General features: G+C 49.7%; 2 protein-coding genes and 1 non-coding gene across 4 annotated transcripts; 2 read left to right on the forward strand and 1 right to left on the reverse strand.

Moving 5' to 3' along the window:
• The first annotated feature begins 3,300 nt into the window (after positions 1-3,300).
• Positions 3,301-21,718, forward strand: Man1b1 (mannosidase alpha class 1B member 1). 2 transcript variants are annotated; one of them, XM_075985398.1, is made up of 13 exons: positions 3,301-3,582; positions 4,048-4,156; positions 4,926-5,044; positions 8,683-8,837; positions 10,775-10,884; positions 13,052-13,237; positions 15,115-15,263; positions 15,545-15,733; positions 17,568-17,758; positions 18,090-18,210; positions 18,625-18,822; positions 18,904-19,035; positions 19,812-21,718. In XM_075985398.1, the coding sequence occupies exons 1-13, from the start codon at positions 3,472-3,474 to the stop codon at positions 20,013-20,015; spliced, it is 1,974 nt and encodes a 657-aa protein (XP_075841513.1). In that variant the 5' UTR covers positions 3,301-3,471; the 3' UTR covers positions 20,016-21,718. The 2 variants fall into 2 exon arrangements, with proteins under 2 accessions (XP_075841513.1, XP_075841514.1); XM_075985399.1 differs by having other exon boundaries at positions 3,338-3,582; positions 18,908-19,035.
• On the forward strand, positions 9,565-9,669 carry LOC142858101 (U6 spliceosomal RNA). Its single transcript, XR_012911980.1, has one exon. It is a non-coding gene; the product is annotated as a U6 spliceosomal RNA (small nuclear RNA).
• Positions 21,719-21,815: 97 nt separating the features above from the next.
• On the reverse strand, positions 21,816-25,829 carry Dpp7 (dipeptidyl peptidase 7). The gene is made up of 13 exons (XM_075985400.1): positions 25,690-25,829; positions 25,489-25,602; positions 25,279-25,418; positions 25,021-25,184; positions 24,387-24,522; positions 24,223-24,304; positions 23,950-24,116; positions 23,695-23,755; positions 23,148-23,266; positions 22,903-23,059; positions 22,705-22,769; positions 22,273-22,343; positions 21,816-22,134 (listed from the first exon to the last, which is right to left on the reverse strand). Exons 1-13 carry the CDS (start codon positions 25,784-25,786, stop codon positions 22,038-22,040), a joined length of 1,470 nt encoding a protein of 489 aa, XP_075841515.1. The 5' UTR covers positions 25,787-25,829; the 3' UTR covers positions 21,816-22,037.
• Positions 25,830-26,592: the final 763 nt, after the last annotated feature.

Raw genomic sequence — 26,592 nt, forward strand, 5'->3', positions numbered from 1 at the left:
ATCTCCCATGCTCTAGGGTAGGTAGAATTAACATAGTAAAAATGGCAATCTTACTAAAAGCAATCTACAGATTCAATGCAATGCCCAGCAAAATCCCAGCAAAATTCTTCACAGACCTTGAAAGAACAGTACTTAACTTCATATGGAAAAGCAAAAAACCAAGAGTAGCCAAAACAATCCTGAACAATAAAGGAACTTCTGGAGGCATCACAATCCCTGACTTAAACCTCTACTACAGAGCTACAGTACTGAGAACAGCCTGGTATTGGCATAAGAACAGACAGGATGACCAATGGAACCGAACTGACGATCCAGAGATTAATCCACACAACTACAGATACCTGATATTTGATAAAGAAACAAATATATCAAATGGAAAAAAGAAAGCATATTTAACAAATGGTGTTGGCATAACTGGATGTCAACACGTAGAAGAATGAAAATAGATCCATATCTATCACCATGCACAAAACTCAAGTCCAAATGGATCAAAGACCTCAACATAAAGCCAGCCACACTGAACCTTATAGAAGAGAAAGTGGGAAGTACGCTTGAACGCATTGGCACAGGAGACCATTCCTAAATAGAACCCCAGCAGCACAGACACTGAGAGAATCAATTAATAAATGGGATCTCCTGAAACTTAAAAGCTGTAAAGCAAAGGACACAGTCAACAAGACAAAACAGCAGCCTACAGAATGGGAAGAGATCTTCACTAACCCCACATCAGACACAGGTCTGATCTCCAAAATATACAAAGAATTCAAGAAATTGGTCATCAAAAGAACAAATAATCCAAAAAAAAAATGGAGTACAGACCTAAACAGAGAACTCTCAACAGGGGAATCTAAAATGGCTGAAAGACACTTAAGGAAATGCTCAACATTCTTAGCCATCAGAGAAATGCAAATCAAAACAACTCTGAGATTCCATCTTACACCTGTAAGAATGGCCAAGATCAAAAACACTGATGACAACTTATGCTGGAGTGGATGTGGGGTAAAGGGAACATTCTGCATTGCTGGTGGGAATCTAAGCTGGTACAGCCCCTTTGGATATCAGTATGGCGATTTCTCAGAAAATTAGGAAACAATGTTCAAGACCCAGCAATACCACTTTTGGGTATATAACCAAAGGATGCTCAATCGTGCCATGAGGACATGTGCTCAACTATATTCATAGCAGCTTTGTTTGCCATACCCAGGACCTGGAAACAACCTAAATGCTCCTTGCCCGAAGAATGGATAAGAAAAATGTGGTATATTTACACAATGGAGTACTACACAGCAGAAAAAGATAATGATATCTTGAAATCTGCAGGCAAATGGATGGATCTAGAAAACATCATATTGAGTGAGGTAACCAAGACCCACAAAAACAATTATCATATATACTCACTCATAAGTTGCTTTTAGACATAAAGCAAAGAAAACCACACTACAATTCACAATCCCAGAATACTTAGACAACAATGAGGACCCTAAGAGAGACATACATGGATCTAATCTACATGGGAAGTATAAAAAGACAAGATCTCCTGAGTAAATTGGGAACATGGAGACCATGGAAGAGTGTTGGAGGGGAGGGGAGAGGCAGGGAGGAAAGCAGAGAAAAATGTACAGCTCAATAAAAATCAATAAAAAAGAGAGCCATAGGAGAACCAATCTACAAAACTGTAACACAGTTTTTTAAAAAATTAAGAAAGGAAGAAAGGGAGAAAGAAAAGAAAAAAAGATAAGATGGGGCTGGAAAGATGGCTCAGTGGTTGAGAGCATTGGCTGTTCTTCACGGGGACCACATGGTAGCTCACAACCACCTGTAACTCCAGTTCCAGGGGGCTGACACAAAACCCTAATGCATATTTTTAAAAGAAAATAAAAAGACAACATTTCATTCTGTGGTCCCAGCTGGCTTGGAACTCACTACTTAATGCAAGACTAGTCTTGAAATTGTAGCACTCCTCCTTCCTCCCCCTCTGGAGTAGTAAGGCTCATTTATGGACACAGACAGTGGTGTTGCTTGGCTGCTGGCATTACGGTACTATGAGAAGGCTGAGGTTACCTCATTGCTCTCTGTGGCTGAATTGATTCTCCTCACTCAAGTCCTTAACTGACGCTAGATTCGTAACGTGGACAAGGATCTGTCCCACAGTGGATTATCATTCATTCTTGTCTGGCTTGAACTGGAAGATTTTCGGCTATAGGTTTATTTTCCTAACAAACTCCTCCTTTCGCGGGGTGCTGGTGGCGCACGACTTTAATCCTAGCACTTGGAAGGCAGAGGCAGGCAGATCTTGTTAGTTCGTGGCCAGTCTGATGTACAAAGTGAGTTCCAAGACAGTCAGAGCAGTTACACCGAGAAACCCAGGGGGAGGGGGGGGCGGGGGCGGCAGGACAAAACCCTCCTCCTTCCTATTTTCTCTCAAGATTCACTCTTTAACTGTGAGCACTAACTAGCCCTTTGGGATTCCAAATGCCATTTCATGGTCTCGAGCACTGGCAGCACGTGGGAATGTGCAGACCTGGCTCCGGAACGCCATCTTAATTTTAGGAAGCTATGCAGACCTCCAAAACATCGCACCATCTACCGTGATTTCAAGAACCTACATTTTGAGGGCACTGTTGCAATTGCCAGATAGAGACCAGCAAGGTCCTAAAGTAGGGAGGGGGGCACGGGATCAGTAGGGTCTCCTGTAAGTCAAATGCTCACTGAGCAGGGAACCCTCCACACACCCAGAGATGTCACAGCTGAGCTGTAGGGCAGCAGCAGCTTCAGCCACTGGACAGTGGGCAGTTTTGGCGTTTGGGGTATTTTAATCGAGGGAACCCCGCGCACAGCACAGTGCAGTCGTACACACGTAGCCAAGTCCATAGGACTTGGAGTGGAATGGTCAGAAAAAAGGTCGCAGCGAGGAGAAAGAAAGAGCCAGCGCTCGGAACGGTGAGTCAGGCCAGGCCTCGGCCTCAGCAGGGCCGCTCGTCCCCTCGGCCGGGAGTTCTCCGTTTCAGCTCCGCCGGGCGGATGCCGGACCTCGCTCCCCCAGACCAAGCCCGAGAATCCTTTAGGCCAGGACGGCCTCATCTCAAGGGAGGCAGAACCGCGACCAGGACCACACCTCCATGCTGTAGCTGGTCCGCCCCCAGCAAGGAGGCCGCAGGACGCCTACGCCCGCCCAGGAGGACGCAAGTCAGTGACGTAAGGCGCAATGAGATTACGTCAAACGCGCGGGGGCGGGCGTCCTGACGCAAGCGACTCACCAGGAAATACCAAGTCAAGGCTGTACGCCTGCGCCGTGATTAGAGTAGGGTCGTGCGCTTGCGCAATGAACCCCAAGACGCGGCGCGTGCGTACTGGTGTTTAGGGCGATGGGCGGGGTGTGGACGCCTTCGCTATGGCAGCCCGCGGTCTTTCTCAGTCTTGGGCTTCCTGACGCCTCCAGCAAGCGAGGTCTCTTGGGCCAGCTTCGCAGTCATGTACCCACCGCCGCCGCCGGCGCCTCACCGGGACTTCATCTCGGTGACGCTGAGCCTGGGCGAGAGCTACGACAACAGCAAGAGCCGGCGGCGGCGCTCATGCTGGAGGGTGAGGCGGGGTCCGGATAGGGACGTCCTGCGGTGGGTAGCATTCTACCTGAGCCTGGACTCTGGCGTCCGGGTCTCTTCCAGCTTGTAGAAGTTCCCCTGCCGCGTCTGGTTCTCGCAGCTTGAGTCCCGGTGTTGTTGGGTCCCCTGCCTAATGCCAGGTGTTTCTGGTGGTCCTTGGCTGAGGGGCACTGGTCCAGCATGTATGGTCAGATGCATGGTTCGTTCAACGCCCGGGCCAGGGCATGGGGATTTCAGGAGTTTTTCTCAATTGCATGTTCAGCTAAACAGATGGTGTACAGCTGTTGCCACGTATAAGCCAGTGTGCCCTGTCACCCCTGGTGCTGCCCCAGCCATGTAAACTTTGCTGACAGGGAACTTCCCTTAAGTATGGACATGCCGCAGGTTCTCTCTGTATTGCTGTCCTCCGAATCTGTGACAAGTGTCATTTCTGGCTCTCCCACAGAAATGGAAGCAACTTTCAAGGTTACAGCGGAACGTGATTCTCGTCCTCCTGGGCTTTCTGATTATCTGTGGATTCTTGTCTTATCTTCAGGCAGCTGACCAGTGGAAAGGTATCGGAAATACCAGTGGTGTTAGGGATGTGGGGGTGCAGGCTGAGGTCAGATACATTCTTGCAGTCCAGTTGAGACAGTACCAGGAGGCATATGTGGTGTCAGATGAGCAAGAGGTGGAAGTGGGGGTCAGTATGGCCACCTGGCAGTGCAGCTGACTGTAGGTTGCTCTTCAGGTATTTGGTGCCAGCAGTGCTCCTCTCTCTGTCAGAGAATGTCAGTCAGGAGCATCAGTACCACTCACACGAAGTGTTCCTACCACTTGTTACAGTGTGTTTGCCAAAGACCAACAGATTTCCTGAGAGGATGCTGAGGATCTCTTCTGGGATTCGCTAGGGTTGCCGCTCTTGGAGACCCAAACAGTGCTGCAAATTGCGCAGATGAAGCTGTTTACCACCATGCTCTTCTTTCCAGTAAAGACAATATGAAATTGATGTGTTTGGGTATTTGCGTGTTGTGCTTAAGGACAAATGCTTGAAAAGGAACGGATTCAGCCTGAATGTAGTCCCAGCACTTGGGAAGTAGAGGCAGAAGGATCAGGACTTTGAGACTAGCCTGGGCTACATAAAACCCTACTTTCAATAAAAAATATATGTTTGTGTGTGTGTGTATATGTATGTATGTAAATGTATATCAGGTTTGATTCCTCCGGACTTTCTTGAATTCAGCAGCTTCTAGGAGATCTCACCGACCTAAAACAAATAACACATATTTAGGCACCTCTTTGTGAGCCTATCTGGGCCTTAAGGTAAAAGATTTTCTTCCACAGGACTGAGTGGCACTCCTGCAGAAGAGCAGAAGATGAAGCCGGAAGTAGTCCCACCTGTCCTACCAGCTCCTCAGAAGGAAGGCACTAAACCAGAAGAGTTTCCGGCCATAGTCCCTCAGGTATTTCCAGTAAAGGCTGTGCAGAGTTGCCGCTGGGGTCTGCTCTGGAACCTTGCAGGTTGACAGACAGTGCCTCAAAGAGGCTGAAGGCTCAATTAAGGCTGTCTGTATAAAGCTGGGGAAAGAAGGGGAGGATACTTGCTTCAGTTTCTTTGCACAGCACCATGGTCCAGCTCCAGTGTTAGGTGCTGACTGCCTACTTATGAGGAAAGAGACTTTTCCCTTTGAAGGAACCGCAGAAGCTGATAGGAAGGGCAGTATCAGACAACTGGCACATGGCAGAGTGCTGAGAGCTGGAGCCATCTGGGGAAATGTTCAAGAAGCCCCCATTTCTGTCTGGGTGGGCAGAGCAAGGTTGAAGGAGATAGACCTTTGTAAAGTTGTGGTTCTGGTGGTACCTGAGGGGTGCCCTCGGAAGATCTGAAGAGGGAGTAGAGCCATGCTCAGGTGGAGATGCTTCACAGTGGAGGAAGGTGCTGCACAGTTGGTCATGGTGTGGGGATAGAGTGAGGGTCCCCTGCAGAGGGACAGTGAGAAATTAGCAGGAGCCAGTAGAACACTGAGGTGCTCCATCTGACTGCTGTGTGTGCCTAGGAGGCAGTATGGAGACATTGTAGGTGGGTAGTATTAGAATCACCTGTCAGTCATGTCTGGGGCGTCCTGGGTAGAGGCAGCATAATTTGTCTAGGAGAGGTTTTGGGAACAGCCCAGCCCCATCCTGGGGAATCCACTCTGAGAAGTTTAGGATTATGGGGAGTGGAGTCTAGAGGTAGGTCAGAGGCAACAAGAGAGCCAGTTGCTGAGAGCTGATCTGTGATAGAGACGGGCCGGACCTAGGTTTCCTGAGAGCTGGGACAGTTGCCCACAGCAGTTGGGTTCATCTACACCCCGAAACCTTTGGCTGTCAGTTGCTTTTTTTCTCTATCACATAGCAGATGTTGTAAAACTTCAACTTCTCTATAGGTGGAGTCCTGGGCACAGGTGGAGGTTTCATATCCTTGTAGGCTTTCATACAAACAGGAAGCCCCTGCTAACGCCTCTCTAGGGAATTGCTTTTCCAGTACTAGGTCCTAAATTGAGACATAGACACATATTGGCTGGGGATCCAAGCATGGCGTTGTTGTCTTGGTGAATTTGGGGGTACCTTCATTCTGAACAGGGAGTGTTGTACGTTTTGTCTTCAGAAAGCTTGTCGTTACTAAGTTGCTGGATACTCACTAGAAAGGACAGGAGAGTAGACCAAGTCTGTGTTGGCAAGCCCCTTGGTCAGGCCATATAGGGAGTGGGTAGGGTTTGAAAAAGGACAATCAGCATGCTGCCCCTGTAGGATTGTTGATACAGCTTTTGAGTGACAGACTTGCTTCTAGACAGGTCTGTGCACATGATGGTGATGCTTCCAGTCTCCTTGTGTTTTTCGGGAGATGCAGCACACGTCAACTCACCCCAGATAGAGATCCTACGATAGACCAAAGTACAGATGCTACCAAAGTCCAATGACTTTTACGGGGTTACTTACAGGACTATGGGGGAGAGGTTACTTACAGGTGAAGAAATGATCCAAAGACAGCTGCATCACCAAAGCCCACCCCAGCATGAGTGACAGCTCACATAAGCCGGGACCCTGGAGCACACTGCACAGCCTGCAGGCAGCTCAGCAGGTTGGAGAGCATCCTTTCCAGGTGCTGCAGTTGGTCTCATCTCTTCCCAGCAGCTGCTGGCTGTTGCTGCTTTCAGGCAGGTGCTCTGAACTGGGTCTTTGCAGCTTGCCTTCCCTGAGGGTCTTCATTGTAGCTCAGCTCCTCTGAGAGGAACTCTCAGCTTTCATTTCTTCCTCTGGCAGAGAGGAGCCTAGAGAATCTGGTCAGTTTCAGGGGCTTCCTGCTTAGGGAGCTTCCCTGCAGGGTGGAATGTTTCCATCGGGTGGATACTTTCCTGCTTGGGATTTTCCTGTAAGTGGTAATGTTGCCAAACGCAAGAGATAAGTATCCTAAGTTATTTTCCAGTTGTTCAGTGTGCTGCCCTGAGCAGCTTTATGGACTTTGTCATGTGCTCAGCCTGACTTTTCCCGGAAGGGAGGTTTATACTCTGATTTCAGTGTGAAAGGAGGAGGATTGGAATGCCGATAAGACAGGTAGAATGGAAGGCATTCATTGTCACCCTACTTAAGCCAATTTTTTAAATATTTGATGTACTTTAGTAGATTTAATTGGATATAAACATTTGAGTACAGTTGGGGATTAGGTATCATGTGGATTTATTTACTTATTTATATAGTTAGTTTTTCAAGACAGGGTTTCTTGTGTAGCCCTGTATAAACGGAGGCAGACCTTTCCTTTTGTCCCAACTGCCCAGTCCCAAATAATCGTACAAAAGTTTATATTAATTACAGAATGTTTGGCCTATAGCTCAGGCTTATCATTACTTATTATTAATTATTATTATTAATAATTATTAGTTCTTAGAACTTAAGTTAACCCATTTCTATTAATCTGCACTTTGCCATGTGGTTTTATGGCTTTCCTGTTCTCTAGCATGTCTTGTTCCTCTGGTGGCTGGCTCATATCTCTCCCGACTCCACCCTTCTTTCTCCCTGTGTCTCCATTTGGCTTTTCCGCCTATCCTTATTCTGCCTGGCTATGGGCCAGTTCAGCTGTATTATTAACCAGTGAGAGGAATACATGTTCACAGTGTACAGACGGATTATCCCAGGACACCCCTGCCTGTCCTGGAATGGGATCTGTAAAGCAGGCTGGCCTTGAACTTAGAGAGTAGCCTGCTTCTGGAGTACTGAGATTAGGTCTGTGTTGTGTGCATTTTCATCCTAAGTTTTAGTATCTTCTGTCATGTAAATTCTTAGAGCTGGGTCATCCATTGCATGTATGTATGTAATGTAATAAATGTAATTTACCAAATCATTTATTGAGGATATAAATAAAGCTAAGGGTAAATTTCTGTGCCTGATGCTGTGGAGCACAGAATGAGTCTGGGAAGTACACTGTCCTGTTGCCAGGACTGCTCTGAGGGGAAGGTGGCAGTGGGGATCTAGCCCCATCATTTGCAGTCCCCCCCCCCCACGTTTTTCTTTTCTTTCTTTTTTCTTCCTTTCTTTTTTTTTTTTAAATTTATTTTTCGAGACAGTGTTTCTCTGTGTAACAGCTCTGGCTGTCCTGGAACTCTGTAGACCAGACTGGCCTCTGCCTCCCAAGCGCTGGGATTAAAGGCATGTGCCACCACTGCCCAGCTATTTGCAGCTGTTTGATTTGTGAGAACCCAAGGCTTTTTGCACTTTCTCAGATGGAGTGAGTAACCCTGGCTGCTACCCACAGTGTCTTTATCTTTGTCGTTCTTATCCCTCTAGGACTGTTTCAGTTTTCAGCTATTCCCACCAGGGCTCTCAGCTCTGTATCCAGGCCTGCATTAGCCATTTTCTATTTCACCAAGTTCCTAAGCAGCTCATCTTTCAAACCTGCAGACTGCTAAAAAGTGCAGCCAATTCCCCAAGGCTTTAGTAGAACACAACAGCACACTGTCCTCTCTGGGTATGAATACACGTCTGAGGGACAGAATCTTCTGCATATAGAGAAGCCCAGGCCATGACAGGTGATGTATTTTCACATGTAACTCTGATACTGGTTTAGAAGCAGCAAAGGCATTTCCGGAGGGGCCCTCCCCACCTGCAGATCAGACCCCCCAACACAGTCTCCAAGGAGGAAACCCAGGATGATGCTAAGGAGAAGGAGACAGCCCTGGGGGATGCCCAGCAGGAGGAAAACACACAGAGGACCGTCATCAGGTATGAGCAGGAGATGGGTTCTGAATTTGTTATTTTAATGAGAGTTCATTTTGTCAATGTCATATTTCCCATTTGAAACAGACTGTTCTAAAGATGGCTTCAATAAGTTTTATTATACAGTCAGCTTCAGAGCCACATGGTCTGAGAGCAGGACTATTTTAAGGCGTGTGAGGGTAGAAGGTCCAGAGGAATGGCGGAAAGGAGGAAAGTGAGACTCGGTCTTTTTCTGTGGCAGGTGGCTGTGGGGTGACAACTGGTGACAGGCACTTCCTGTTCTAGCCACCTATGACCTGGCAGTGAGCAGAATGAGAGGACGTGGCCTGGTTCCCTGGACTGGGCTGGCACTTGTCAGCCAGCGAGTTGCTTGCTGGCTGTACTCACAGACGCCTCAGTCCTAGAAGGCCTTCAGCTTCACTTCCTGCTCAGTGTCACCCTTGAAAGCATCGGGTGCAGCTCTCCCAGGAGGTGTGCCCTAACCTCTGAGCCTGAGGAGCTGTCCTGAGGATGTGCAACCTGAGGTCTTAGATCCACGAGCACATAAGGAGACAGGGTGGAAGTAGCGGCCTAGAAAAGTCCTAGGGAGAATAGCGGTTTGGAGAAGCTCTTGATCATGTTTGCAGGAGGAAAGGATTTGCTTCCACAGCCAGCATCTGATTCAGCTCGGTATTGATTATAGTACTCTTAAAGACAGAGGAATGGAGGGGTGGGTAGTAGCTGAGCCTGGGTCCAATTCTGCTCAGGTTGTTGAAGAGATCTTTTGAAGTGACAGAGAAGACTAGCATCCCCCCTGTATAAGCATGGCATACAAATCTGTGAAGCATTCTATATTATAAAAAATAAAGAAGCCAGGTGGTGGCAGCACATGCCTTTAATCCCAGCACTTGGGAGGCAGAGGCAGGTGGATCTCTGTGAGTTTGAGGCCACAGAGTGAGTTCCAGGATAGTAAATGATACAGTAAAAACCCTGCCTCAAAAAAAAAAAAAAAGAAAAAAAGAAAAAAGAAAAGAAAAAGAAAGAAAAAAGCCAAGCATGGTAGCATGCGCCTGTAATCCCAGCACTTGGGAAGTAAAGGCTGGTGACTATTTGTGAGTTCAAGACCTGGTGTGTCTACGTAGCAAGTTCCAGGTGTCAGCCAAGGCTACTCAAAAAAAAAAAGGGGGGGGGTGGGCCTGGGGAGATGGAATAGAAGTTAAGAACACTGGTTTTTGCAAAGGACCCAGGTTCAGTTCCCAGCATCCACATAGTGACTCAGAGCAATCCATAATTATAGTTTCAGGGGACCTGACTTCTTTCTCTGACCTCTGAGGGCACCAGGTACACACGTGGTACAAATGCATACATACAGGCAAATGTTCAATACACATAAAAATTATTAGGACAAACAGGAAAACACATACTATAGCAGCAACAAAAAAGAAACCTTTGAGTCCACACTCAACCAGGTGTCATATGGCAAACCTCTGCCTGTTCCTGGTGTCTTATCGTCGGACAGAACCCTAGAGGGACTCTCAGGATGTCATATCCGTGAGCAGAGACAGCGCCAGTCTAGGCAGCCACCCTGACTCCTGCACCCATCTGGTTTCTCTTTGGGTGTATTCAGTTTATTTATACCATAGCAGCTTCAACCTCTGGCCACTGCATCCGTCCCCAGGGTTGCTCCTTGTATTTTCTACAGATCTCAGGAGCTCCTTTAGCTTAGATCTCTGATTTAGACTCTCCCTTATACAGCCCTGGAATTGTCCACATTCAGATGACTGTACCCAGGAAGCCATGTTCCAGATGGGTGTGTGTGAGTCAGAATTAGTTGGTTGTTTTCCTGTCACTCCGTGTTGTGCTCCCACAGTGGAGCAGGCCTTGTCCTGGGCACATTGTGGGTTTGGAGGGTGTAACATCAACTGGTTGATCTAGCTGACTGCTTTTTCCCTGCTCCCCCCAAGCTGGCGGGGAGCAGTGATTGAGCCTGAACAGGCCACTGAACTCCCTTCAAAAAGAGCTGAAGCCTCCACCAAACCTCCTTTTCTGGCACCTAGGATGTGGAAAAAGCCAGGTGAGTTTTCCTGTCCCCTTTCCTCACCAGAGCTGTGCCCAAGAGCCTGGCGGTTGTTACTCTACATCCCGATCCCTGCGCAGCCCCCCCTTCAGCACCCTTGCTCGATCCACATACTTTGTGCAGCCCTGTGACTGTCTGTGGCGGCTTAGTTCCCCTGATTTTTGCCTGAGCACTGAGCTATCAGAGAGGATGCTGTGTTTGAGAAGTCTAACTTTGCCATTCTGCTCCTGGGCCAGGTTGTGCCTTAGTGTAAGAAAATACACAAGATTAAAGTTACACATATTAATGATAAAGATTCAATAAAATCATTTTTTTTATTTTGTTTTGTTTTGTTGACAGGGTTTCTCTGTTGTAGCTTTGGCTGTCTTGGAACTTGTTCTATAGACCAGGTTGGCCTTAAACTCAGAGTGCTGGGATTAAAGGCAGGCACCATCACCACCTGGGCATCAATAAAAATAAATGCCTTGTTAAAGAAGCTGGGAATGGTAGCACACGCCTTTAATCCCAGCACTTAGGAGGCAGAGGTAGGCAGATCTCTAAGTTTGTGACCAGCCAGGTCTACAAAGCAAGTTCTAGGATAGCTAGGGCTGTTACACAGAGAGACCCTGTCTCAAAAATAAATAAATAAATAATTGGCTCAACGATTAAGAGCACTTACTGCTCTTTTACAGGTCCTGAGTTCAATTCCCAGAAACCACATGGTGGTTCACAGCTCTCTGTAATGGGATCTGATGTCCTCTTCTAACATTCAGGCATGTGTGTTTTTAGGCACTCATGCCTAAAAAAATACATAATTTTTTTAAACTTTTTTTAAGATTTATTATTTATTATGTATGTAGTGGTTCTGCTGCCTATATTCTGCCTGCACGCCAGAAGAGGGCATCAGGTCTCATTACCAATGGTTGTGAGCTACCATGTGGTTGCTGGGAATTGAACTCAGGACCTCTGGAAGAACAGTCAGTGCTCTTAACCTCTGACCCATCTTTCCAGCCCACATAATAAATTTTTAAGAAAATATGAGATAGCCAGGAGGTGGTGGTGCACACCTTTAATCCCAGCACTTGGGAGGCAGAGGCAGGTGGATCTCTGTGAGTTTGAGGCCAGCCTGGTCTACAAGAGCTAGTTCCAGGGCAGGCAACAAAGCGACACAGAGAAACCCTGTCTTGAAAAACCAAAAAAAAAAAAAAAGAAAAGAAAAGAAGAGACACAAGTGTCCTTTGGTGTGTCAACTTGTTTCAACTTATTTCTAGACCTAACAGGTCTTTGAACAGGTCTGTGGGCCACTGGGATTGTAGCATCGTTTATTGAGATCTGCTTGGTCCCAGCCTTGTGCTAAGAGCTCTGTGTGTGTGCTAGCCCATTCCCATTCTCCTAGTGTACCCAGCCTGTTTCTGTTACAGTGTTCTTTGCTGTAAGAGATGTCTGTCTAGCTCCATTGTACATATAGAAACTGAGGCTCTGGCTAGTCCTGCAAGAGCCTGCTTACAGGAAACTGAACCTCTGAGTCCTGGTACCACTTGTTGGGGCACATAGAGGCCACTGTGTTAGCAGTGGTAGGGTCAAGCCTTGTCCATCAACAGGAACCTTAGAACCTGGTGGGAATAGGCGTGTGGTGTGGCACCCTAAAGACTGCTATGTGCTACCTAGTTTGGGAAGAGAAAACTCCCCATGGAGGTGAGGCCATATAGGTACTGGTGTATCTGCACCTGCCCCTGTCCCTATGGGACTCTGGAATCTCATCTGGTTGGATAATATGTGTGTGTGCGCACCTAGGGTGTATATGCCACAGTGCTGAATTGCTGGTTCCTAGTTACTCCTAAGTTCACATCGCACACTCTGGTGGCCAGGCTCTGCATTCACCATCTGCTTCAAAGGGCTTTACTCTGCTTTGTTGTGGTGGACCATAGGAATGCTTCCCTGTTCCCCATGAACAGAGAGGGCCCTGAGGTCCTAGTGCCACTGCGTGCAGCCTGCAGAGGACTTGCTTACTGATCACTGTGTGCTGTGCTCTGGCCTCGGCCATCACTGCCTCACTATAACTCACTCTGCCCATTTTATACCAGTCCTTCTCAGTACTGTAACTGAGGGGTCACAGCTGGTTTTTGACCCCTGCCTGCCCCAGGAGCGGGACTGTTCCCTACCACTTGTGTGTTCTCCTCTCTAGGTCCCCCGAATGAGCGCCAGAAGGGGGTGATTGAGGCCTTTCTCCATGCTTGGAAAGGTTACCGAAAGTTTGCTTGGGGCCATGATGAACTGAAGCCTGTGTCCAAAACTTTCAGTGAGTGGTTTGGCCTGGGCCTCACGCTGATCGACGCCTTGGATACCATGTGGATTCTGGGTTTGAAGAAAGGTAATGACTCTTTGTTTCCGCGTGTGACACATAAGGCAGAGCAGTGTTGTCAGGGCTCCGTGTGGGCCACAGAGGCTACTCCATGGACTTCGGTTTTCTTCTGTCCTGGGTACAGAAGGTGTGTGCTTGGTGTGCTCAGAGCCCAGTTTTCATTTGGCCACTCACTCAGAGCGGCTGTCTCTTACCTCCTGAAGAGCTAAGGGTGGCCTCGGCTCTCATTGACCACTCACTCAGAGCGGCTGTCTCTTACCTCCTGAAGAGCTAAGGGTGGCCTCGGCTCTCATTGACCACTCACTCAGGGCGGCTGTCTCTTACCTCCTGAAGAGCTAAGGGTGGCCTCGGCTCTCATTCAGTCTGCTCTGCTGCAGTAAGGACGACTTGGCCCTGTAACTCCAGGACGTCCTCCGGGTTATACAGATCCCATTTAATTTGGTAGTGTGGGTCCTCAATCATTTCTAATTGAGAATTGTTTTTATTTTAAAAGATTTATTTTTATAATTTATTTTTATTTTGTGTTTATTGGTGGTTTGCCTATGTGTATGTCTGTGTGAGGGTGTCGGGTTCCTCTGGAACTGGAGTTATAAACAGATGTGGGTGCTGGGAGTTGAACACGGGTCCTCTGGAAGAGCAGTCAGTGCTCTTAACTGCTGAGCCATCTCTCCAGCCCAGATTTATTATTTTTAATCATGTATGGCATGTGTATCTGCATGTAGCTTGTGCATATGCGTCCAGGTGCCCTTGCAAAGCCAAAGACATCAGTTCCTCTAGAGCTGTAGTTGCACACATAAGTTATGAGTTTCTTTATGGTGCTGAGAACTGTCCTACAATAGCAGCAAGTACTCTTAACTGTTGAGCTGTTACTCCAGCCCCAAATTGTTTGAGTGGCCACCAGTGAGTCACTCATGCACTCCTCATGTCAGAGTATCTGCTGGGGACTGTTTCCGCTTACCAGAGCTGCTCCATGAGAGGGCCTTTTGTTTGGGATTGTTTGTTAAATGTATTGCTTTTGTGTGTCTCTGTGTGGGCGCCTGTGTGTATTATGGCACACATGTATAGGTCAGGCTCCAACTCATGGGAGTTGGTGGTCTTCCACCATGTGGATTCCCGGGATTGAACCCAGGTCGTTAGACTTTGTTGTAAATGGGTAACAAACCATCTCACCTACCCTGTTTGTTAAGACAGGTCTCAGGTAGCCTAGGCTGACCTTGAACTACATGTATAGCTGAAGATTCCTACCTCCATGGTATGCTATACCATGCCTGGCTAGTGTGTTTGTTTGTTTTGTTTTGGCTTTAAAAAACTTCTTGGGGATAGAAAGATGGCTCAGTGGTTAAGAAAGAACATTGGCTTCTCATCCAAAGGACCGGGTTCTGTTTCCAGTACCCACATAGCAGCTAACAACTGTCTGTAACTTCAGTTTCAGAGGATCTGATGCACACATTTCATACACAGACATTCATGCAAGTAAAACATCTGTACACAAAAATAAAGTCTCAAAATATATTTTAAAACAACGTCTTGGGAGATGGAAGAGATGGCTCAGTGGTTAAGAGCACTGGCTTAGAACACAGGTTTAGTTCCCACCACCCACCTATAACCTCATTTCCAGAGGGAATCTAACACTGTCTTCTCATCTCTGCAGGCATCGTACATACATGGTGCACAGACATATATGCCCACACAACACTCACATACGTAGAAATAAATAAAATAAAATAAAAACAGGGTCTTGGTATATAGCCCAGAAGGTAAAATGTAGCCCTGTCCTTGAGCTTGGGCAGTCTCCTGCTCAGCCTCCCAGTGCTAGGACTGCAGGCCATAGAATGACAGATTTATTTATACATTTGTTCCTTTGCTTTTACCCTTCCATTACACAGAATTTAAGGAAGCAAGGAATTGGGTGTCAGAGAAATTAGACTTTAAGAAAAATGTCGATGTCAACCTGTTTGAGAGTACCATCCGCATCTTAGGGGGCCTGCTGAGCACCTACCACCTCTCAGGGGACAGTCTCTTCCTGAGAAAAGCCGTGAGTATTCCTGGACGAGGGTTCCCGTAACTTGATGTGGGAATGTGGAGGATTTATTTCCAGTTTCCTCTTCCAGTGCATTTGGTTTTCTTCTGCATTGGTGTGTATGAGCTGCCACATGCTTTGTTGCTGTGTGTAGGGCAGTCCCTCGGTGCTGGTGCTTAGCCTAGTTTTGCCGTGTGATGGGTGTTAGCGAGCCACCAAACTGTTTCTCCGCTTGGGTGCAGATGGGTGACAGGAAAAAGCTCTCACACTTGCGTCTCTGTTGTGTTTCGTGTTAGGAAGATTTCGGAAAGCGGCTAATGCCTGCCTTCACCACACCCTCCAAGATTCCGTACTCTGATGTCAACATTGGCACTGGATTTGCCCACTCGCCCCAGTGGACATCAGACAGCACAGTGGCAGAAGTGACAAGCATTCAGCTGGAGTTCCGGGAGCTCTCTCGTCTCACCGGAAATAAGAAATTCCAGGTAGGGGCTAGAGAGATGACTCCGTAGTTAAGAGCACTTGCTGCTCTTGCTGAGGTCCTAGGTTCAATACCTAGAAACCATGTGATGACTCACAACCCTCTGTTTTGTACCTTTTTTGTTATTTGTTTGTTTGATTTGAGTCATAGTTTCTCTGTATCTTTCTGGATTGCTTAAAACTCACTATATAAACCAAGCTAGGCTAGGCAGTGGTGGCGCACACCTTTAATCCCAGCATCTTTGTGAGTCCAAGGCCATCCTGGTCTACAAGAGCTAGTTCCAGGACAGGCTCTAAAACTGCGGTGAAACCCTATCTTGGGGGAAAAAAAAACAACAAAAAACCAAGCTAGTCTGGAACTCATAGAGTCCACCTGTGTCTGCCTCCAGAGTACTGGGTTTAAAGATATGAGTCACCACATCCAGCTCTTTTCTCTGTAACTCCAGTTCCAGGGATCTGACACCCACTTTTGGCCTCTGTGTGTCCCAGGCTTGCAAGTGGCACAAACTAAAAATAAAATGTAAGGGACAAAAACAAAACAAAACAATTTCAGACAGGATGGGCAGGTTCTAGGTAGACATATCCCTGGATATGATTGCTTCTCACAAGTGTAATTGCTGTGTGTGTGAATTTCATTTTCCTTTTTCTCTCAAGACAGAGTTTCTCTGTGTAACAGTCCTGGCTGTCCTGGAACTCGCTCAGACCAGGCTGTCCTTGAATTCACAGTGATCCATCTGCCTCTGTCTCCCAAATGCTGGAATTAAAGGGGTGCACCACCGCCTGGCCATTGTTTTTTATTATTATTTGTATGTGTGTACTTACTATGGTGCATGTGTAGAGGTCAGAGGACAGCTGCTGTCTCTGTCTGTCTAACTTTATATACGTGGGTTCCAGGGTTCCAAGTGGCTTTACCTGCTGGGCCATCTGATTGATTCTTGTTGGTTCTCAATATGTCTGTTACATAAAAGCAGCTATTAATAGCCTCTTCATCTTGTGGAATGGAAACTTGTGCCAATCAAAGACTCTGTGTTTCCATTCCCAGCCCCTGACAGCTCCAGTCTGCTGTCTGTCTCTGTGAAGGGGTATGCACAAAGGACTGATGTGTTGAGAATTCACACTCTGCCATCTCCTGGTGGCTTTTTCCATTTAGCTTCTGCTGTATTGCTGCAATTGTTGGGGTTCCTTTCTTTCCCTGGAACTCGCTTGGTAGACCAGACTGGCCTTGAATTCACAGAGATCCGTCTGTCTCTACCTCCCAAGTGCTGGGAGTAAAGGCATGCACCACCTCTGCCTGGCTGTTGAATATTTTTATCAGGAAAAGAAAGAATTGATTTTCTTCTAATGGTTTGGGGTTTTTGTTTGTCATTTGTTTGTATGTATGTTTGAGGTAAGATCTTAGTCTGTAGGCCAGGCTGGCCTTGAACTTGATGCAATTCTCGTGAGTTACAGGCCTGAGCAATCGTGCATTGGTTGTTCTGATACTGTTTAATCAATTGAGATCATCCTGTTGATATTTGTGTCTTTTAAATGATTCTCATGCACTGAAACCATCCTTACCTCTTGAGCCAGGAGGCATGGCAGGTTAATGTGCTTCTAAACTGCCTTGTTAGCTTGTTGTGGAGCTCTGCTTACATGTTGGTAAAGAATTTGGGTTTAGGGGGCTGGAGAGATGGCTCAGAGGTTAAGAATGTGGTTTTAGTTTTCTTCCTGCTGGTACTTTCATGTGGTGTTAGGATATTGCTGGCTTTGTGGGACAGGACAGGAAGTGCCCTCCTTCCATTTCCTGAAGTTTGGGAAGAATTGACTGGTGTAAGCCCACTCTCCCCTTGTCTGCCACAGGAGGCCGTGGAGAAAGTGACAATGCACATCCACTCCCTGTCTGGGAAGAAGGACGGGCTGGTACCCATGTTCATCAACACGAACAGTGGCCTCTTCACCCACCCAGGAGTGTTCACCTTGGGTGCCAGGGCTGACAGCTACTATGAGTACCTGCTGAAGCAGTGGATCCAGGGTGGCAAGAAGGAGACACAGTGAGGCCTGACCCGCTGCCTTGATGCAGGGCCCCGAGCTTCTGTCCCCATCCATTGCTAGGAGCCAGCAGTGGTGCGGGTGGTTTGGCTTCCCTATGTGAACTCACTTCCCAGATGGGATGAGCCATTCAGCAAGGCATCAGTGCCTACATGGCAGGTGCTCAAGGGCCTGAGCTTTGACTTGGGCTGTGTGTGCAATGTCTGCTCCCCAGGGAGGGGCAGGTCTAGCGGTCGTGTATGGGTCAAACTGAGCAAAGCTCCTGGTCCTGTAGCTCTAAGGACACATGGTACATGGCCATGTCCTGAGTAACCTGACTTGTGATATTCACAGGTTGCTGGAAGACTATGTTAAGGCCATTGAGGGGATAAAGACACACCTGCTACGGCATTCTCAGCCCGGAATGCTCACCTTCGTGGGAGAACTTGCCCATGGCCGCTTCAGTGCCAAGATGGTAAGTTGTGTGGACTGGCAGAGCCTTTAGGAAGCTACTACTTCCAAGGCCTTAGGTTTTTTGTTTTGTTTTGTTTTTTTGTCAGAAGTAATAAGGAAATCTGGTCATCAGCTATCAGCAGCTATGTGTCATAGCCGCCACAGGTTGACCTTTGCTGCCTGGCTTGACCTATTGATAGCATCAAGCAGAGCCTCCACATGCCCTGCGGTAGCAGGCACAGCCTCTCCCAGGGCCAGCTGCCTCCCTTGTGGTTCTGGAAGTGCAGCAGGTCTCTGAAGGTATTTGTGGGTAGGATGAAGGGGTCCAGAGGGCCTGAGTCAGTATGGCCCCCTGCAGGAGCCTGCACTGGAGTTTCCTCCTGGATTCTCTGGCACAAATACTTGGCCTGGTCTAGATGTGACACTCTGCTTCCAGGACCACTTGGTGTGCTTCCTGCCAGGGACACTGGCTTTGGGCGTCCATCATGGCCTGCCGGCTGATCACATGAATCTGGCTCAGTCACTCATGGAGACCTGCTACCAGATGAACCGACAGATGGAGACAGGTCTGAGCCCTGAGATTGCACATTTCAACATGCACCCTCAGGCAGATCATAAGGATGTGGAAGTCAAGGTGAGCCTGGTGTGGGCTGCATTTGGGCAGGGTGATGCCAGCAGGGCTGGACACTCCATGAGCCTCTTGCTCTGTCCCTAGCCAGCTGACAGGCACAACCTACTGCGGCCGGAGACCGTGGAAAGCCTGTTCTATCTGTACCGTGTCACAAGGGACCACAAGTACCAGGACTGGGGCTGGGAAATCCTGCAGAGCTTCAATAAGTACACACGGGTGAGCTGTTGGGCACCTCTTTGTGGTCTTGGCTGGTGACGGACACAGCTAGGTTCCAGCAAAGCTCTGGCAGGACCCACACTTGAGACTGCTGGGGCACAGGTTGGGAGGAGCCAGCTTCCTGGGGCCTTTAGTTGCCTGTCCTCTAGTAGTGTGTGCCCTTGATGGGGTAGTCATCTTGCTGAACTGAGTGGCATTGGGGCCCTGTTCTCTAGAGGCTTACAGATGTCCAGTGTCTCTGGGCTCACTCTCAGAATCCAAGCTTTTCTGAGAAGGGTTTCTTTCTCTTGCCCTGTGGTGCCCATGGTTTATGAAATATTGCTCAGTGACCCAGAGTACTGCCCTCACCCCACCGACCCCACCTGGAGTTCATGGTTCACCTTGCCCTCTCATTGGGAAGGGTTAGGAAAGGTGGTGGGACTAGACATGGTCTAGGTGTGATACCCAGCTCTTGGCCCCAAACCTCAACAACTTTATCTTTTTGCCTGTGCCTGCCTTAGGTTATGTAGAACAAGCTAGGTGCTGGCTGTGTCCTGTGACCATACCCTTCTGGAGGCAGTTTCTGGTCACTCAGGTGGTGGTCATTTTTACAGGGTCCTTGTGGCCATTACTTAGGTGGCCACTAGCCCTGAGTCTACCCTGGGGTCACAGATGCTGGGGTTGAGCAGGTAGCCTGGGTGACCCCTCTTGCTAGTGGTTCTTCTAAAGCTTGACTGTTTCATATTGGGCCCAAGCTGTGCTCAACGTGTGTCATCGCGGCTTTGGCTCTGATGCAGGTCCCCTCAGGTGGTTATTCTTCTATCAACAACGTTCAGAATTCCCAGAAGCCTGATCCCAGGGACAAGATGGAGAGCTTCTTTTTGGGAGAAACGCTGAAGTACCTCTACCTGCTGTTTTCTGATGATATGGAGCTGCTCAGCCTAGACACCTGTGTGTTCAACACAGAAGCCCATCCTCTACCCATCTGGGCTCCTGCCTAGCAGGATAGCACCTGGGCTGGTGACCAATGGCAGACTGAGGTGGGCCTAGCGGGTCTGTGACCTTCACAGGGCCCACGTAGTTTTGGGCAGCCATCAAATGTGATGTTCCTGCCCAGTTCTAGGCCCCTCCTGTCTCAGCTTTTCATGAAGATAGTGGGGGGAACAAGAGTCAAATTAGCAGGTGTGGGATTCTGGGATTTAGGCTAACTAGTCTACCAGAAGCCTTTGAGTTCCTTGAAAACTCAAGTCATGACTCCTGGTTCTTGTCCCCAAATGACCCTAGTGGCTGGCTGCAAGCAGCCCCATGGTAGTCCCAAGACTACCTCCTGGGACCACTCAGGACCCCAGTGCCTGTGTTGAATTCAGAGTGATAGCCCAAGTCAGTGAGGTGCCAGGCTTGGCCTGATGGCCTGTGCAAGTCCTGACCCACAGGTCTGGTGGGCCTTGTGACCTCAAGGGGCCTTGTGGCTCTAGTGTTTACGGGTTGGACTCAGGGATCCTCCTGGCTACCCTACTGGGCTGGCAGGGGTTAGAACAGCAAATTGTCTTATTTCCAGGATACCCTGGTGTAATGTGATTTCTCAGCTGAGATGAGCGTGGACTTGGTCCCACTGTAATGGTCCTGTGTTGGGGAGGGAGTGGTATCTGTGGACTGCAAAGTCTGGACTGGCTGTAAGGGATAGCAGGTTCTCTGGGTAACATTGCAGTAACTGCCCCCAGAGTTAGAGCTGCTGTTCACTTCAGGTCAGAAGTGTGGGGAGAGCAGACTTTGGGGGCGTTCTGTAAATAGGCCAGAATGCTTGGTTTGTGCTCTCAGAATGGTCTGAAGACCACCAGCTGGCTGGTCGGAGTACATTGTGGAGGAGGCACACCAGCAGAAGTGTGTACCTTTCTCTTTATCAGATGTTTGTGCCTTGGTGGGTGTGAGAGCCTATGGACATGAGGGTAGGGTAGGCCCTTTCTTTGATCTATTGATAGTTGACTGTCCCTGGGCCTTGGCTGGTAGTTCCCCATCCAACACCAGGGTAATTCCACACAGCAGTGTAGGGTAAACTGTACAGAATCTAAGGCACTTCAAGGCTCTGGGCCTGTGTTCCCTGTGCACCCCAAGATCTGGAGGTTTGACCTTCTCCCCATCTGCAGCTCAGAGCATCTCAGTGGCAGCCACCTTGTGCCTCTGAGGCACAGTAGTTGCCCCAGGGACTCTCTGTCAATCACTTGTACCCCAAACCAGCTCTAATCCCAAAGGTGTCTACAAAGAAGGACCTGCCTGGTGACGTATCCTTAGGACTCAACTCGTGTGTGTAGAGGCTGCCCCCACTTCGGGCTGTATCCCTTCCTGTTGATGTTGGTCTTTCCCTGTGTTGTCCTCTGGACCAGGAGCCCCATAGACTTGTGAATGGGCAGCCGTATGTATTTTCCATCTCTGGCATGATCTCCCAGATGTATTCTGGAGGGTGTGGTCACTACCGAGGGACAGCAACTGTCCCTGTGGCCCTCTGAAGAGTTGCCATGAGTCAGAATAACCAAGTTGAAGATGTCTACAAAGCTGCGAACTGATGGCCGCGTTGAAGCAGACGACATGGGAACAGTCATGGGAGGGGAGGCTGGTGCGGGGAAGGCAGATTCCCTCCCTCTCACCCTGAAGCACGAGCCTGAGAGCTGGAGTCTGTGCTTAATTAAATGTCTAACTGGTCTCTGCAGGCTGTGTACAGTGTGCTTTGTGCTGTCTTGTCTAGAGCATATCCCAAGGGCCCCGTCCCTCCACGCCTGGACCCTGCCAGACAAGAAGGAAACATCTAACCAACAACCATAAGTTTATTCAGTTCCTTCTGTCCACCACCAGCTTTGGTACCTCTTGCTTGAAGTTCACGGTAGGCAGGCCGCTGTGGACGGTCCTTCAGATGTAAGGCGAGCTGTCATGTCACAATTGCTCACATAAAATAAGAGATCTCTGGGTCCTGCTGTGCCTTAGCTGGAAGAATGCTGCTTCTCAGGCCCAGGCCACCAGAGCATTGCCGGTCACTTTAGTCTGGCTGCCTCTACCCACTCATGGATGAGGGTGGCTTCCAGTTTACGCACCTCCACGACAGATGGAGGGTCTTTTGGGTTAGATGCTCTAAGAAGACAGACGGGGGGGGGGGGCACTCAGGTGACAAGCATACAAGGTGAGTGAGCTTCATGCCCATCCAGCCCACATTCCACCACTGGCCCAGAGTCATCAAGGAGGGAAGCGGGTGGGCTGTGCCGCACTGACCTGAGGTCTAGGTGGTGTGCTCCCCCCTGGATGGTGACGGCAATGACCGACGTGCTCAGGTTGCTGGGAATCTGTTGGAGGAATCTGAGATGTGTGACCTGTGCTTTAAGCCATAGGTGGGCAGCCCCTCTCCCACCCTGGCACTGTCTGGGGGATGCAGCTGAAGCAATAGTGAGTTCACTGTGCAGCCTCAGATGGTGCCATTGGAAAAGAACGGTGGAATCTGATGGATCAGATGTTAGGCTGCATTAGTGATGTGGGAAAGAAGCCCTCAAGAGAGAGAAGAGCAGCAATGGCCCAGTGAGCCTGAGCGAGAATCTAGAACGGCAGAGGTTCTTTGAGGAGTCTGGCAAAGTGGGAACAGCAGCAGACACAGCCAAGCGTTGCCAAGAGTACCTATATGGGGCCATCTGCTGCCAGGTTGGGACTTACCCCGCCCCCTGCCCAGGGGTCTAAGTCACCGTTGGAGAAGATGATGTTGCTGGCAGCTTTTAGGTCTGAAAGGAACACAGTAAGTGGTGGCAGGGCATCCAGTATGGCCTTTAAAGCTGTGAGCTGCATCTGGGGGTGCAGAACCAGCTCAGGACAGAGGGTAGGACCCTTCCTGGCTCCCAATCCCCAGTCCTTTACCGCCACCCCAGAAGCTGGTTCGCAGCCAGTCCCGCCGAGGCCACACGCCCCATGTGTCCAGGCAGTATTGCTGGCGGAGTTCCTCAGAGAACGGGATGTTGGGGAACATGTCTGTCATGTTGTTGCTGTCAAAGGTCAGATTGATCTCCGTACAGGCCTGCGGGTAGCCCACAGTGAAATAAAGCAGGCAAGCCACCCATTCCCACCCCTACACTTGGCAGTTTAGCTCCCCTGTGTCTACAAACCTGGTAGTCCCAGGCCTTGGCATCAGGGCCAGTGCCACAGCCAGTGGGGTCAGCACATCTCTGATAGAGCTGGTAGATGTCAAAACAGGACTCCGTTCCAGAGGAGTTGTAGACCAGCCCTGGATAGGAGGAATGCTGGGACCTGCAGCCGGACGCTACATGCTCAGGCCCCTTCCCACCCACCTTGGAAGGAAGGCGAAGAGGTCCGTGGAGCGTGTTCCAGCAGCCTCTTGAACGGCTGATAGATACCTGCCTCACTTCCAGCACCCTGACCCACAGCAGGGAAGGACAGGCACGCAGGCTTTGTGACTGGGGATTGCAAAAGTCTCAGGCAACTGGAGTGTGCTCTGAGAGGAAGTCATGCTACCCACTTGAGCCTCTGCCCAGCTACAAATACAATGTCCTTTCAAAAGCTGAACTCAGTCCCCTTCTACATCTCAGCCTACCAGACCAAGCTCCACTTCAGGGCTCTGGGGCTTTTCCTACTCAGCTTTTACTGTTAGGGTCTCTCTACCCTTGGCCCATGAAGGCCAAAGAGTAGACCAACCTGTCAGTGCTCGTAGGCCCATGATCCTCTGGTTCTCTTTCAGCAGCCGTTCACAGCCCACCTAGAGGAGAAGGGCAGCAGAATATCTCAGCAGAGGCTTGACCTTCCCTGGTCCCAGAATGTGGGTCAGGGCTGCTAGCCTACATGGCTACAACAGAATAGTATCTGATGGTGCCAAAGCAGGTGCTACGAGGCTCTTGGGCCAGGCCTGCACTGGGACCTGCACCTAGGGAGAGCCACCTAGAGCCACCTCACCTTGACAGGGTTGGCAGGAAGATTTCCAAGGAAGTCAGTAGGGTATGGGTAGTCCATCATGGCGAGCATGGTAAATGCATTCCGAGCAAACCCAAAGAGCTGAGTCAGGTCCTTCGGGCTGGAAAGCAATTGGCAGGTACCAAAATTCTGCCTGATGGTGTCATAAGCTGGGAAGAGAGAGGCCAGGAGAGGAGGCTGAGGAAACTGCTGGCAAATGTGAAAGACAAGAATGATTACCCAAAGCGGGCAGCAGGCAGAGAAGGACCTCCTCACCTCCCTGGAGGAACAAGTCCTTGATCTGCTGGAAGGCATCCCGCACAGCCTGGGCACACTTGGGACTCTGGTCATAGAAGTCCTGGAGACAAGACCATGGTTGCTGCTGCTGCTGCCGCCACCATACCTGCACTAGCCTGAGGTACCCAGGAACCCTCACTCACCGCTGTGACGTCTTGGAAGAATTGGTAGGAGTCAACAAGGCCTGCAACAGCTACCACAGGAGCACTGGCTGCCAGTGCCCCCACCACCAGATGGGGATACTTCATCCTCATGTAGGCGCTCAGCATCCCCCCATAACTGGGGACAGAGCACAGGATTATGGCTGTGGAAAATGCCTGCATGCCCAAGCCAGCAGCCTCACCCCATCCTCCAGGCTGAGGTTCCTGGGCTGGACCTTTCTCCTCCCCTTGGTCTTTCCCTGCTCAGAATTCTGCACAGTGTGGAAGGACTTGAACCTTTTAGGCCTACTCATTCTGACCCCAGGGCCAATGCAGATAGAACCTTTACTGGGGAAGGGCACCTGTGGGAATGGGGATTGTCCCATTAGTGTGGACAGCATAGTCTCTGAGGTCCAGTTGAGGAGGAGGTAAAACTAGACCCAGTCCTGCCATGTAAGAAGTTAAGGACTGAGAACACGGGCTGGGCAGAGGAGTGGAGAGCATGAGACATGTTTGGCCCTTCATATATAGGGTGTCGCCAGGTACAACGTGGGCATCAGGGAAGGGTAGGGGTAGGGTTCCTTCAGCTTGGGTGTGGGTCAGAATTGTGTGTCCTGAAGGTAAATCAAGGACCCACCTCCCTCCGAAGGCTACGACGGGAGCATCCGGGACCCCAAGATCTTGCCGCAGGGCCTGGAGCAGCACAGCAAAGTCAGCCAGTGCCTGCTCCACGGTCAGCAGCTGCATATATCCACGCTGTGTGGAGTGCACACCGAATGGAAGCGATTTCCCGTAGTACCGCTGCGGGAAGCAGGAAGGGATGGCTAACCGCTGCCTCTGCACTCCCCTACCTCCTTCAGCCCAGGGACTGCCGGGGAAACATCCAGATACCCACGTGCTCAGCGAAGACAAGCAGGGCTCCCTGCTGTGCCGCCAGTTCCACCATGAAACCAGAGTTGTTAGCGAAGGTCCAGATGTCCCCTTCATTCCCGGTGTAGAAGAAAATGGGCCCCTCGCCCGACTTCCAGAACTTATCTGTGGGAAGTGAGTTTCCGTGAGGGCAGAGACAAGCCAGCAGAAGACTTGCCGTGAGGCCAACACTAACCTGACATCAGGAACCGCTGTCCAAAGGTTTTGTTGCCGAAACTCTCAAAGTTGAAATGATCCATGTATTGCTCAAAATAGTTCTCCTCAAAGTCGGGGTCTAGAACTCCGTCAGCTGAGGGCGGGTGCAGAGGCTCAGGAGCTGGCAGGGATCATCAGGGACCCAGGAGGGTCAGGAGGGTGGGCGGCCAGTAACACTCACCTCTGACTTGGAGGTTGCCCAGCCCCAGTGCCAGCAGCAGGACCAGGACCCGGGAAAGGACCCCATGGTTCACAGAGACACAAGGCTGGAAGCTCATGCCTGATTCTGAGACGGGCGCCGGCAGTCATGTGACGCAGGTCACATGACAGACGTGCCCGGCCGGGCAACATCACGTGACCACTTCGCAGAACCGTCCGTTCGTAGGTAGCCTGAGGACCACTTCTACTCCTCCCTCATGCATTGCCCTCTGGGTTGTATGATGTAATATTAAGGGTTCCCTGGGCTCCTATTGTGTTCTCACGGAGAAGACCCAGGAAGCGGACGAGAGGTCTAGGGCGTGTCCGGACTGTGTGGTCTCCCTAAGTGTCCAGTTGCTGAATACCACAGAGTGATGGAGGATCCTCCCACACTGGGAAACTGCAGGGTATCGAAGTCCCCAGGGGTTGCTGGCCCCATATCTTCCACTGGCGGCTGGAGCTACTTCCTCATTCGGCACCTCGGCACATCTGTGTGCTAGGCACTGAGAGCTGAGCTGGGACTTCACCAACATGGACTCAGTCGGAATGGCCACCCCGCCCCCAGCCCTCAGTACTGGTCAGCACCCTTCGTAATCCCAGGGCCAGGGAAATTGGGACAGTTCTTTCTGCCCTAAGAGAGTGGCCTCAGGAAGGTAGGGGTGTTGGGGATTGCTGCGGAGGCAACAGTGTCTCTGAGAGAGGCTTATCTAAGTGGAATCAAGGATCTCTGAGCTTCGAGTGTGTGGCCTCACTGTTCTCCTGACTGTTGGCACTGTGCCCATGCCCAGACAGAGTCGGGGAGACGGAGGGACAGGACTTCACTTGGAAGCTGCCCTCCACCTGGTGGCGGGGAGGGTACAGGGAAAAGAAAGAACCAGTTTTCTCT

This window comes from Microtus pennsylvanicus, chromosome 9, assembly GCF_037038515.1.
Source record: "Microtus pennsylvanicus isolate mMicPen1 chromosome 9, mMicPen1.hap1, whole genome shotgun sequence".
NCBI classification, from domain to species: domain Eukaryota; kingdom Metazoa; phylum Chordata; class Mammalia; order Rodentia; family Cricetidae; genus Microtus; species Microtus pennsylvanicus.

What these genes read in the sequence shown, in the direction of transcription:
- Man1b1 (XM_075985398.1), top strand. Translation starts at nt 3,472, where the DNA reads ATGTACCCACCGCCGCCGCCGGCGCCTCACCGGGACTTCATCTCGGTG. An exon ending in GTCTCTTCCTGAGAAAAGCC is followed by an intron (nt 15,264 to 15,544) that starts GTGAGTATTCCT and finishes GTTTCGTGTTAG; the next exon opens with GAAGATTTCGGAAAGCGGCT. An exon ending in CCGGAAATAAGAAATTCCAG is followed by an intron (nt 15,734 to 17,567) that starts GTAGGGGCTAGA and finishes TGTCTGCCACAG; the next exon opens with GAGGCCGTGGAGAAAGTGAC.
- Dpp7 (XM_075985400.1), bottom strand. Translation starts at nt 25,786, where the DNA reads ATGAGCTTCCAGCCTTGTGTCTCTGTGAACCATGGGGTCCTTTCCCGG. An exon ending in GGGCAACCTCCAAGTCAGAG is followed by an intron (nt 25,603 to 25,689) that starts GTGAGTGTTACT and finishes ACCCGCCCTCAG; the next exon opens with CTGACGGAGTTCTAGACCCC. An exon ending in GCACACCACCTAGACCTCAG is followed by an intron (nt 22,135 to 22,272) that starts GTCAGTGCGGCA and finishes CTGTCTTCTTAG; the next exon opens with AGCATCTAACCCAAAAGACC.